The sequence below is a fragment of the Triturus cristatus genome, chromosome 6, assembly GCF_964204655.1.
Source record: "Triturus cristatus chromosome 6, aTriCri1.1, whole genome shotgun sequence".
In the NCBI taxonomy this organism is placed as follows: Eukaryota; Metazoa; Chordata; class Amphibia; order Caudata; family Salamandridae; genus Triturus; species Triturus cristatus.
The window spans coordinates 1,555,293,199-1,555,307,316 of NC_140589.1; the positions used below are offsets into that span (position 1 = coordinate 1,555,293,199).

A 14,118-nucleotide genomic window follows, 5' to 3' on the forward strand; every position below is an offset into this window, starting at 1 on the left:
TTAACCACCCTGGTTCCTCCCCCACTGTCATCCACGGCAAAAAGCTATTTGGGCATAAACTATGCTGGTGCACGAAGATCACCACCGGAGAAATTAACAACAAGCATACACAAAGACACAACCAACACCCTTTAGATCTTTGTTTTAAGGTTATAATTTTAGTTTTAAAAAGTTGAATAACTACTTCAAAAAGTGGGTCACAGATAACAGACAGTAGCATCATCAGCAAAGTGAAGAAAAAATGAAGATGACAATAAAAATGCTACATTTTAACACATAGTATACTTTTGTGAAGGAATGTCACCCACTGAATAATCAGGAAATGCTTTTCACACTGTCATATTTCAGAGAATGTTGAGAGGTTAATTACAGTGGTCTAGCACTTTAAAATTTGGAGCTTGCTTTTATTTTGTAATGGAGTATTCACATTTTAGCTCAAATACACAAGGAACTTTCTTAGAAAAGACTATTTGAAGTTGTTTAAGTTTCTTTTGGAAACCTAGTCTGCTATGAACAATATCAATGATAAAATAAGGGTGAAAGAACAGAACTTACTTTCAGATTTGCAATTGTTGTTTTATTTCCATCCATTTCTATAATGAATTTAGCCTCCAGATCCTTCTCCCTGAAAAGACAGAGAATGAAACAGAGAAAAGTTAAATACTGTTGGAGACTTTTAGCAAATAAATAAATTAAATAAATACTATGCACAATCTACCCAGCTTCAGATTGCTCAAATGTTTGCACTTGCATCTAGGGCTTTAAAGGACCTTACATGAATAAACACAGTTCCAGATTCCAAGCAAACAAATCCCTGAGCATTAGGAGGACAATAAGTGTGTCTAATTTCTTAGTGCACACAACCAGGGTGAAGTCCACTCACCCATTAGTTCTAACAAAATATGAAAATATGAGACAATGTCAGAACCATTTTGTTTACATCTGGCATTACTTTGGCTTGGAAAGAGTAGTAAAGCACATGCATGTTCACTGTCAACAGGCATCAAACTGACGGTCTGACTCTTGCATCTAGAAAGGTTAAACTGTATCATCTAGAAAAGTTGTACTGTATTATCTCTGCACTAAGAATCGACATGGGGTTTTAGAACTACCAGACGAATGAAACTGCATGTATTTATGTACATGTGTATTTTTTTAACAAGACGAAATGACTTACTCATTTGTACAACAAGCAAGCATCCTTGTATCAAATCGCTTTCATTAAGTATACCAATCCCTTGTTCAGTGTACACACAATCAGGGAAAAAGACATTGCTGTAGTCCTTAAGCTGGCACAGTTAATAAATGTAAGCAATTAGCGAATAACATTCAAATAAAGTCAATGCCCACCCAGGAGGTCTCAGTATCAAACATTCAACAATATGATGTCTTACATTATTCAACTATCGAGAAGCTTTATGCATCGATGCATGTCTCATTTGATCACTTTAGCTATGTTGATCATACACCATCTCTCTAAAACAAGATCTGGGTTGCAGTACTGATTTAGGTAAACTATTCCTTCAAATTTCCTTTTGAAAATGATGAAAAAGTGAATGCAATGTTCATCTCAGAATCCACCGAGATCAGCTATGGAGTCCCTCAGGGTTCCTCCCAGAGCCCCACCCTCTTCAACGTCTACATGGCCCCCCCCTCGCAGCCATCGTCAGAAGCCATGAAATCAACATAGTCTCCTATGCCGACGACACCCAGCTTATTCTCTCCCTCACCAATGAACCCTCGACCGCCAGAACCAACTTCCACAATGGAATGAAGGCCGTCGCTACATGGATGAAAGACAACTGCCTCAAGCTGAACTCGGACAAGACCGAAGTTCTCATCCTGGGACCCACCACATCAGCATGGGACGACTCCTGGTGACAACCCACACACGCAACCATGCAGCATACTGGACTCTACGCTTACAATGACAAGCCAAATCAACGCGGTTTCCTCAGCCTGCTTCCACACGCTCCGACTGCTCCAAAAGACATTCAGATGGATCCCCACAGAATCCAGGATGGTCAATCACGCACTCATCACCAGCAAACTGGACTATGGCAACGTACTCTATGCTGGCGCCACCCAGAAACAGCTCAAGAAACTACAGATCATTCAGAATGTCGCCACCAGACTGATCCTCGACATCCCCCCGCTGCAGTCACATCACACAACACCTCTGACAAGTCCACTGGCGCCTAGTCAACAAGAGTCACCTTCAAGCTCCTCACTCGCGCCTACAAAGCCCTACATGACGAAGAGCCAGCATACTTGTACCACCGCCTCACCTGCCACGTACCCAACAGACAACTCCGATCCTCTCAGTTCGCCCTCGCCTCCATCCCCAGGATCCAAAAGACCAGAACCAGAGAAAGATCGTTCTCCTGCCTCACTGCCAAGACTTGGAACACCTGTCCCTGCACCTCAATCAGCTGCCCCAATTCAGGAAGGACCTCAAGACCAGGCTCTTCGATTGATCGTCCATCGAGTCCCTCTGGCAGCCCCCACCCCAACACCACCCCTGTGCCTTGAGACCCTTATGGGTGAGCAGTCACACTTTACAAGCCCTTTGATTGATTGATCTTTAACTGAAAAAAGGGAACATCTATGGGAAAATGTTACTGTCCTGAATCAACAGAGGTTGCATACAAATTATGGGCATTTCTCACATGCATATGATTTGGAGAAAATATCAGAATTCCAGGAGCAATCAGCCTACCTTTACCACAAACTATTTTTGTATTTTTTCCAAAGGGGTCAGTCTCAGCATCTTTGAATAACTTAAATGATGGTGGAATGAACAATGATTTCCTCCAAAAAATTCAGCTGAGTTCAAAAAATGTTACATTCCATTAGGACTTCAGTTTGAGCTCTTCTTCAGTTGCGGCACATGGATGAGATAACTTGTCTGCTTGGTGAATCTGTAACTGATAACACTTTCAGGTGTTGCCCCATCTGGACAAAAGAAAAGACTGGAAGATTAATTTTTGTTTGGTGGCTATAAACACCTATCTACCACTGCTTGCTTCCGTAGGGTGCTGCTGATTCACAATACCAAATGATAAGGTAGCTCACACTGCTCAATCACATGTGCGACAAACCAGTGAAGAGTACCAGAAGTGCTATAACAGCCATTTGAATAGAATTGGATGATGCAGGACCCCACACATGACAGCACAGAGAAAAGGAGAAGAAACTCTAAAGCAGACAACTAAAGTTGATTTAACCGGAGGCAGCCTGCGGGTCCTAAATCAGGGTGTGGCATTCACAATGAAAGAGGTGAGCAGTCTCAGTGAGATGTTCTGTGGAAATCACACTATGAAGAGGGACACATCGTGCGCGGAAATGTTCCTGCAGGGCGCTTCGTCTTAATTGACAAGTCACACTGTACGTGCCCGTTGTGTTCTTACTAGGTATGCCGACAGTGCAGGGACGTGTACAATGTATGGACCTTACTGACTGGGTAGGGGCTGGTATAACTACCCTAGGGGACCTATACGGAGAGGGTGCATTGTGGCCGTTCCTCGCTATTTTGGACGAAGACTGAGCACCCCAGGCCAATTTCTACATCATGCCTCATGGATGGCCGCGATGAGGCGCTGGTGGGGAGACATCGCGCAGGAGCCCTCGACTCATCTCCTACTGCAATATCTGCATGTTATGGGTACGGGACGCCACTTAGTGTAGTGTTTTGCAGAATCGATCAGGGAGCATACTCTGGTAGACTTAACGCCGCTGCGAGTTAAGTGGGAGGCAGACCGGGGGAGGCCCTATTTGGAAAAGGAGAGGTCCGTAGTCCTTTCGAAAGTCCCAAGTAGGTACCCAGAAACGCCTGTTTTAGGTTAATCCAATTCTACATTGTACACAGGACATCTCTCCCCGGACAAAATAAATCAATATTTTCATAGACAGGACACATGCTGCCCGTGCTGCAAGCTGGCAAAGGCCGATCTTTGTCACATGCTTTGGTGCTGTTCCGATCTCCATGCTTACTGGGAGGGGGTGCTTGGGGCGTTAGTCACTTGCACGGACAGGGAGGTTGCACGGACAGGGAGGTGCCACGGACATGGGAGACTTGCATCCCTGGCGTATTTCCAAGAAACAAAAAGCATCCACCCGGTTTCTGGATCTAGGTTTCATTGAGGCCAAAAGATGAATTACCCGTAAGTGGAAGGTGAAGGAGCCCCCGCCGTCGAAGGCTTGGTTCCGCTCTATGATGAACTGGGTGACGGCTGAGGCGGTTTACCTGGCAAGGGAAGGTACGCTGGGTTTGCTTAAATTCCCCATTTACGCAGCATGGAATGCTATGCGGGTTACAGGGGTTGTTGGTGCCGGAAGACCCATTGGATATTCCTACGGCGGATTAATAGTGTTTTATACATGGGTTGACCTATGGCCTTGTACCCCAAATATGATGGCCATTTCTCCTAGAAGTCATGCTGTGCACCCTTTATGATAGTTGACAGGATACTGTTTTGTAACATTTGGGACCCGGGTTTCCTTTCCTACCTCTATGCGGCTGTTTCCCAAAAGCTTTTTCCACGTTAGGCTTTTCTTTATGAAATTGTTTGACTGCATAAACAGATTGATGTGATATGGTGGAGTGAAGCCATAAGAGTCGTGTTTATGTACTTGACAGGTATTGCATATTTGTGTTATAATGTACCATAACGTGATTGAAGCAAAACCAGGACCAGGAGGGGGATGATGGACGGAGTGTTGAACATTGTAAGCACTCACCCCCAGTCAACTGATCTGGGTTTAATCCATCATTCTTTAGCTCACTCCGCCACCCCAGTTCAGAGATGGCCAGATGCAGATATAAGATTGGCAGTTCGGGCTGGACTGTTCCCATGAGGCACTGGGTCAAGACTGATTTGCATATGGCTGGGTTCAAACTGGAATGGCATGGTGAGCAAAAAAACGATGGATTTGGGCCCAGATCTCTGTACTGGGGTTAATGTATGACATTGTTCTGCAGTCTGTCCATCAACTGTTGTTTTTCCATTTGTAACCCAGAGTGGGACGGGTATGCTCAGACGTGAGTCCCGTGCTCTCCATGCCACTGGAATCAAGCTATCCTGGCTGAAGAGGGGTGAAACCTGGAAACCGGTCCTAGGATGCTTGGTTTCAGTCCAGGGAGGACCTGGCTTGGCAGTTCGGGCTGGACTGTTCCCATGAGGCACAGGGTCAAGACTGATTTGCATATGGCTGGGTTCAAACTGGAATGACATGGTGAGCAAAAAAAACGATGGATTTGGGCCCAGATCTCTGTACTGGGGTGAATGTTGTTTTTCCACAATGTGATTGTACAGCATTGTTGACGGAGGGATGAGGTTATATGATTGATAGGATATGCCAATTGTCGTTACCAGTTGTACATAATTTAACAAATGCAACCATGCCGTTGAGATGACGATTTAAGATTTGGACTTGCTACTTACATACTGGTTCTGTATGATAATTTATATGATGGTATATTGTTTTATATTCATGTACACAAAAAATCTTTAATAAACAGATCAAACAAAAAATGAAGAGGGACACATCGTGAGGCATATTACCCCTGGAATTGAATCCAACACTGTTCAGTATCAAGCAAGGTGCAATATGAGGCTACAGGGTGTGCATTAGTTTTACAGAAAGTAAGATGGTAGAATCTGGCCATTGACATGGTTGCAGAACAACCCATGCATAAGTACAGTACTACTAGTGGTTTGGTCATCTTCAGACATTTGAGAGAGCCACTGGATACATGGACAGGATTTTAGTAATGAAGTTAGGCAGTTCGCCATATTCTGAGACTAGACAAAGATTATTCGTATGTAGCAAGCAAATGACAAGTAGTAATGGAAATCAGAAAGGCAGTGGATTGTAATCCAAAAAGTTAGATCACAGTGCTGACTATACATTTTGAGACTGCCCACTGAAAGACACCATCCCGGAGGAAAAGAAAAAAGTGTGTTTCGCACAGGCTTACTGTGCTGTAAAAGTACTGCGAGAAAGAACCCACAAATTATTAAAGAAGCAGACATGGGTTATAATGAAGACTACCTGAAAGAAGCATTTCAACAACCAAATAATCACAACATATATACCTCCAGGCTTACGTATCAACTAATTTCAATCATCTTGGGCAAAATGAACATGTGGAAAAAGATGGACCAACAGACAGAACAGGAAACTCATACATAAGTGTGGAGGACCTTATGACACTATCTTCAGCCTACTACACAAGGTACATAAACCAGGCGAGCCACCTCAGGGCAGAACTGTTAGTGCAAATTGTTTTTCCTTAATATGAACCAACTTAGCCACAGACATCTGCACATGTACTTCCTTCATACCAGAATAATTTCAAGGATTTTTATACTCAAGCTACAAGACTACCTTCAGTGACTACTACCTTTCGGATTTCACTGAAGTGAGAAGCCTGTACATTTTAATACAATACAAAAGTTGTCTGACTACTATGAATTACCTTCCAAACAATTACTCAGCTCGCCCCCTTAAACTAGATGAAGTGACCCAATTTAGTCAAACACATTGTTTTCACCTTTAATCTGGATATCTACAAGGAGACCAATGGCACTGCTATGGCTGCCACATTAACACTATAATATGCAAACTGATTTTTGGGTTGGTATAAAAAGCATTTAACATTCCAGTCTCATAACATCTTTAACCCCTTCAGTGCCCATGACGAGATAGTCTCGTCATGGAGCGCGGTTGCGCTGTGCCCATGACGAGACTATCTCGTCATGAACCCCGCCCGCTAATGAAAGGCCCGGCACAGGGCGGGGAAAGGGCGGGGCACTGAAGAGGTTAATGGAAAGTACGTCAACAACATCATACTAATTTTCAAAGATAAAAATACACATATATGATATCCATCTTATCAGCAATGTCAGTCACAGCAAGATCAAATTTCTAGATATCAAATGATATGTGAAAGCGGGAATCCTCGATCGAAACTTTACTGCGAGCAAAGAGTCATCAACTTCATTCTATAGCAAACAGTAGCCATCTCGGTCACCAAATAAATAGTATACCAAATAATATACAAACTGCTAGGAAAATAACATTTTCCAATACATTCTAAGAAGCTATTACAAGACTTAAGAGGTTACACAGAGAAGACGCTGAAAGACATGCTTCAATTCAGCCACACAACTGACACTGAGACACTCTTGCAAACAAATTATAGGAGCACAACAACATCATTTGCTCCCCCTTCATATCAGTTACATTCCTAGCAAAAATGTGAATATTCTTAATGGTGATAACTTCTTTAACTTGGAAAAAGGCATCAGACACAATCAGAAAATCTCCCAATGTGAGAACAAAGGTTTGCCATTCAGAACAGACAATAAATAAGAAAAGAAAGACATAGAATACCCTACTTGGAATAACCTTACCAATAGGTTTCTACACTGGTCCGCACACTTGCACACACTATACAGCCTGTGTCTGGGCATCCACAAGAACCACACTTCATTACTATAAACCTTCAATATATTGTTTAAAAGGGCAATAAAACAATTGAAAAGATGTAGCCTACAGTGAAACCATGCCCTCAAGAACTAAGATGTTAAGTACTCATTAGAACAGCATAATGCAATTCACTATAATATTTAATGTTCCTTTAAATTTCAAGCAATATACCTTGTTCTACAAAATGGATACTTGGCATTCACAATCACTCCTCTGATGTAACTAGATCAATACTAGAAAATGTCAATGTTATTTTACACAATGGATGCAATTAGCAATTCTACACAAAAAAGTTTTAGCATCTGCTGAAATACTGGCAACAAACAATTTTAATAACTCTAAATGAAGCTTCTCCCATCAGGTTGTATGGCAAGTTAGCACCTCCCTAATGGCATCCATATATAAATATGCTCTTCAATGCCACTGATACCCCATATTGACTTTTTGCCCTGAAAAAGTCCAATGTTTAAAAAGGACTAAACGTGTTGCTATTTTTCTACATCAAACTAAGATTCTCTAATATGCATGGACAATTGATTATGGGCTTTTTTGATCAACAGTGGTGCAGTTCCAATTCAGTTTCTTTATACTTATTCACATTGTGAGGGGTGGTGCTTCTGGACAGGGGGCACAGTTGGAATACTGCACACAGGATTGCTCTGCATTTAAATATCAGTGGTAATTTTCGGTACTGGTGCTGCACATGTTTTATGGTCCACTGTCCAAATGACAATTTATTTACACTTTCCCCTATGAATATTAGATCAGAATACATAATTAACAATAAGACATATCCAAAGCGGAGATGGCAGATGCTCAGCTCCACATGAGCCTTGCACTACCACTAAATGAGCGACATACATTTTTCCTCATGCTGCTTATCACATCTTCAAGGTGACTGACACACTGCTCCTTATACAAACATGTGCACATATCCTTTCACAGAGGTACAAAAACCCAACACATAGATTACCTGCTTGGTGTCTAGTAACAAGAGCTTGACTGTGCTTAACCTTTACACTGCCCTGGACATAAGTGACTCCCCAGAACTGGTTTTTCTTGCCTCTATCTACAACACATACTTTGTGCGGTTTCTCCCAACATATAAAAATACGTACGAGTGTACAGATTGCATAAAGTTCAACATCAACAACTGATAAAAGTGGCAAGTAATTAGGCAGCTTTAAGTGAAATGAACAGCAAACAACACTTTTAAAAAAAATATTTCTCTAATGACACTACTGCTGGTTAAGTTTCTTTGCTAACTGATCTGATATAATTCCTGTATAACTAAAAGTCAACTGTCTCCTTGCCCTGCAAATTTGAAAAAAATTCCACTGACACAATTTTTTTAGTTTTTTATTTCCAATCCGGTTTGTTTACTGGATGGATACAATGCAGTGTCACTTATGACCTTATGCCTATCCTAGTTTCAAAAACCTATTAGTAACTAATTCACTCAATTCATAATGTACTTATACACTGTACCGAATGCGGCACAGCTATGGATATCAGTTTCCTTTAACTATTTATTTTCTCTGGTGAGGTATTTATCTGATATTGTTGTTTTGTTTTCTTGTTCCAATTGTTTATTCATAATTTTTAACAAAAGATAATTGTCACCATACAATGGTATCATGAACATATAAATTTGTATGGATAATACACGTATGTTACACCATATGTTTGATGGATATAGATCATGGTTACCAGTTGAGAGGTGAGGAACGGTGGAAGGCAATGAAGAGACAAACTCCAGAGAGTGGTAAAAATAGGATAAAAAGTCAAAAGAAAAGAAAAAACCATGCCCTCGGAAAAGCCCCCACCCCAACGGACCCACCTCGGCATCATCCTAGACTCATCCCTCACCCTGACCCACCAGATCAATGCCGTTGCCGCCACCTGCTTCAACACCCTCCGCATCCTCCATAAGACCTTGAAGTGGATCCCCCCAAATACAGAAAGACCGTAACCCACGCACTCATAACCAGTAGACTGGACTACAGTAACGCCCTCTATGCCGGAATCAACAAGACCCTGATACAAAAACTACAAACCATCCAGAACACCGCAGCCAGACTCGTCCTCGGAACCCCACGATGTGACCGCATGACCCAGCACCTACAAGACCTCCACTGGCTCCCCGTCAAGAAGAGAGTAACCTTCAAGCTACTCACCCACGCCTACAAATCCCTCCACAACATCGGACCCAAATACCTCAACGAAAGAGTCTCCTTCCACATACCCAAAAGGAACCTCCACTCCGCCGACCTCGCCCTGGCAGAGACCCCACACACCCGCAGAACCAGAGCAGGTGAAGAGCCTTCTCCTACGTCACAGCAAAGACCTGGATTGAACTCCCTGTCAACAAGATGCTCCTGACAATGCACACCTTCAGGAAGAGCCTCAAGACCTGGCTCTTCGACTGAGCTGGAACTGCACCCCCAACCCCAGCGCCTTGAGACCCTCCCCTGATTGATTGAAAGGGAATGAAGAGAGGCTCACAGCAGGGCGGGGGTGGCGGGCACTGCTGAGAGGACTTGGTGACCCAGGATTGGGAACCCAATCTATAGGTGAGGCAGTGTTGTAGCTGTATGGTTCTTCACTCCCGGGGCGGGGGAAGGGACGACTTGGGCTGTCGTCGCCGTGCTATGGATATTTTGCTTCAGTTATTTTATGTGTTAGCTGATCACAGAATGTACCAAATATAATATCACTAGCTGTTAAAGACTAACGAAATACTAAGTGTTCATTGGAATTGAAGTACTTGAATCGACACCACTACACATAGTGCTAGTTTCTTTTATGTTCAAATGATTCTAACTATATAAGGAAAGAAACAGCTAAAGTCTGAGAGAGCCTGAACATGATTAATAGGAGAGGATTACTTTGTACTGGGCTTTTCATATTTCCCTTTTCTGCCTTTATCACCCACTCCTCCACCATGAGAAGAGTAAATTGTAAATGGCAAAAACTATACAATTTTTGGTATATTCAGGATTTTATTACCAATAATAGAGGCTTTAACGTATATTATGAATTATTTTTGTGCTGCAAAGTTACCTGTCAAATGCGAATAAAAATATTTGAAAAAAAATCCCAGATGAGTTCCAGAGAATCATTGGAACATATGACATAAGAAAATCTTTTTTTTCATCGATACAAAAAAATGAAATCAAGTCAAGTCATCTTTATTGCGGTTAGATTTACCATAAAAGCACATACAGAAAGAAGAAAATTAAACATGACAATCGACAAGTCAATTAGTACATTTCGATACACAAATCTCAAATTTCTAGTTGATTGTTAGACATTTGTTTAAAAAAATTTAAATAAGTTCTAAAAAGTTCTAAAATTAATAAAAGACAGATCATTTAAAAATGTAAAAAAAGTGTGTCTAAGCACTTAATGGTCATAAACTTAATATTAGAGTGCTACAGCGTTGTTTATCAGATTCCTTCGGGTTATCCACATAGAATGTAAGTATTTAGCTACTACAAAGGCAATCAGTGCATCAGTATCTGTTTTCAAAACCCTAAAAAAAGCCAAATATTGCCTTATGCCCAAGTTCTTACATAGCTGGATTATCCATTTCTTTCTAATATAAGAATAAGCTGGACAAAAGAGGATAACATGTACAGAGGTTTCATCCTCTTGTAAGCAACCTGGGCAAGGTCGTGCAGGGCCCCCTTTCCACCTATCAATTTTCTGGAAAAGGGGCAGAGTGCCATATCTAAATTGCAAATACAATTTCTTTGCCAGTGTGGGTTGGATTTTATCAATCACAGACTCAAAACTATAGAAATGCTTGATGTCCAAAAAGATATCGGTCAAACTTGAGCCTTTTATGGAGCTAAAGAGGTTCATTAGGTTTTTTTCTTTAATCGTGCTTATCATAGTTTGTTTAGAAATGGCTGGGCAGGAGACCTCGGGATTAAACCAGAGTTCCTCAAACCCAGTCAATATAAGTGATTTTTTTACAAAAGCCAACCACGGAATCTTGCCAGATCCTAATGTGGCTAGCACAATTTTGAGCTCCTCCTTGTAGTGCACCAGTTCAGGGGTGCTCCACAGGCGCTTCCAGTAAAGTAGGGGCCGAAGGGCAATGGTTTCTGCAATTGGACAAATGTTTAAGTCTAGTCTTAGGGGGACCAAAGGAGTACTTTGAGGCAAGTCCAACAATTGTCTTATAAAATTATTTTCAGTTAGTGATAGGTTGCTAACTGATATGTGTCCCCAAAGTTCCGCCCCATACAGGGAAGATGCCCTGGCTTGGACTTAAAATAATAAGTGCCCCCCTTGAAATCTTTAATGTGTGCAATTCTTTTGTACTTTCAGAATTCCTCCTGCTGATTGTGTTAACCTTAGATTAGCTTTGGTCATTTGTGGGCCCCATCCCATTTTATCGTTCAGGGTCAGACCCAGATATTCAAAGATCGGAACCCTTTCGAGGGGTCTGGCATCCATTGTTGGATGGGGGCAGTTGACAGTATTGGCGTTGAAGACCATATATTTAGTCTTGTTTACGTTGACCACCAGATTTCTTTTGGAACAAAATTTAGAAAATTGATTTAACACGCTCTGCATCCCCATCGGGGATTTTGAAAGCAGAAGCGTGTCGTCCGCAAACATTAGAGCGGGGAATCTCCGGGGGCCTAATTTGGGGGAGTCAATGTCATTTGTGGCTAGAAGGTCTTCGATAAGCCCGTTGAGAAACAGAGAAAATAAAGTCGGAGCGAGAACGCATCCCTGTCTAACGCCTTTCTCAATCGGGAAAGGACCAGTTAACTGTCCTTGTTTACCGAACCGTACTCTCGCATAGGTGCCTTCATGTAGGTTCTTCAGCTGTTGACAAAGATAGGGTGGGGCCCCCATTGATAATAATAATAAGGACCATAACTGGTTCCGTTCCACCATATCAAATGCTGACTTTAGGTCAACAAATGTAAGGTAGAGACTACCCCCTTCCAAAGTCACGTGCTTCCAATGGAGCACTTGCAACCGGAATAGTTGGTCGGTTGTTGATATTTTTGCCCGGAACCCCGCCTGTAACGGCGTCAATATATCATTGTCATTAATCCAGGTCTCTAGTCGTTGAAGCAGTAGCCTAGCGTAGATTTTTTGTGTGACGTCAATTAGGCTAATCGGCCTATAATTTGAGGGCTGAAGTGGAGAGCCCTTTTTGTATATCGGAATGATCTCAGCCCCTAACCAGGTACTTGGCAATGGTAGGCCCTTCAAGATTGCATTGAATAACACCAGAAGGTATGGGCCCCAAACTGCTGGTTCATCTCTAAATAGGTCCCCGGGAATCTTATCGAGTCCCGGCGCTTTATTAGACTGAATACTTAGAATGGCCAGCTTTACTTCCTCCAGTGAAAAAGATTGCGCTGGGCATGTGAGGTTCATGGCTGGAGGGCTAGGGGGAACTTGGTTAGTACAGAGGGGAGGAAGTGAGTATAGATCTTTAAAATATGTGGACCAGGCTTCTTCGGGGATATTAGGGGAGATCGTGGTTCTCCCTTCTGGAGTCCCTGTATGTACAAGATTCCAAAAGGTCCTTGGGTCCTTTGCCGCAAGTGCAGATGTGATGGCCGCCCAGCGATCCACCTCCCATTCTGATTTTGCATTTTTTAACAATTTTTTATATTCTGCTCTGGCTATGATGACATTGGGCCTACTGCCTAGCCTTAGAGCCAGCAATAGCGTGTTTTTAGCGTCCCTGCAAGGTTTATTGAACCATGGATTTTTGCCTTTATGTTGTTTGGGTTTGGCAATGCCTTCCCTATAAAAGGTGTCCTTTAGTAAGGTAACCATTCCACTATGGATTTCAGCCATTGTCTCAACTTCCATATTCGAAGAGTTAATGAGAGTGGAGTGTGCCCTTTCAAGGAAGGGGATGGCATCATGGTATAGTTTTGCCATAGTTTCCGTGGATGAGTAGACATCCGCCCAACGGATTCTTCTCCCGCCTTGCACTATTCTTAGATTATTACTTGGGAGATTATCTAGGGTACTATCCCCGCTGGTTAACTGATAATCCATCTCAATTATCAGGGGATTATGATCACTTTCTATACGGGAAGGTACACTAAAATCTAGAATTTTTTACCAAAGTGCCAAACTCACTAGAAAATAATCTATGATAGATGAGTGCCCCAAGGCATTGTAGGTATGTTTGGCGGGAGTATCGCTCTTAAAGCGTCCACTGCAGGCTCTAATAGAAAATGTATAAGTAAGGGAGGTCAACTGGAGAGCAAGGGCAGACCAATTTTTCACTGGATATGCATTAGATGGCGGAACTGACCAAATTTCATCCTCAGCCGATGTGATTGGAGGGACCCCTTGCAAGGGTTCAAAATGACAGTTGAAGTCCCCTCCAATCAACAAGACTACATCACCCCCAAGCCTGTGTAACAGCGCAGTTAGGTTATCCAAGGTTGTAGATGTTCTGCCGGATTGTACTGACCGGGAGTAGACGTTAATCAGGGCTATTTTTGGTGTTTTGCTATGGGTCATCAAAATGCATAAAATGTCAGGGCTGTTTGTCTCAATTTTTTTTAACGAGAAACCTAAGTGGATACCCACCCAAATGCACAGTCCCCCAGAAGGTCTTCCTCTAAT

The 14,118-nt window shown here is 42.3% G+C and overlaps 1 protein-coding gene across 2 annotated transcripts in view; it reads right to left on the minus strand.

Annotated features, from left to right (window-relative positions):
• The window catches only part of KIF16B (kinesin family member 16B), a 1,684,060-nt gene that overhangs the window by 1,538,463 nt on the left and 131,479 nt on the right, over window positions 1–14,118 (minus strand). For both annotated transcript variants that reach the window (XM_085612707.1, XM_085612706.1), the window contains exon 2: window positions 556–625. In XM_085612707.1, the coding sequence (XP_085468833.1) occupies window positions 556–625 (70 nt within the window). The remainder of the gene's footprint in view (window positions 1–555; window positions 626–14,118) is intronic.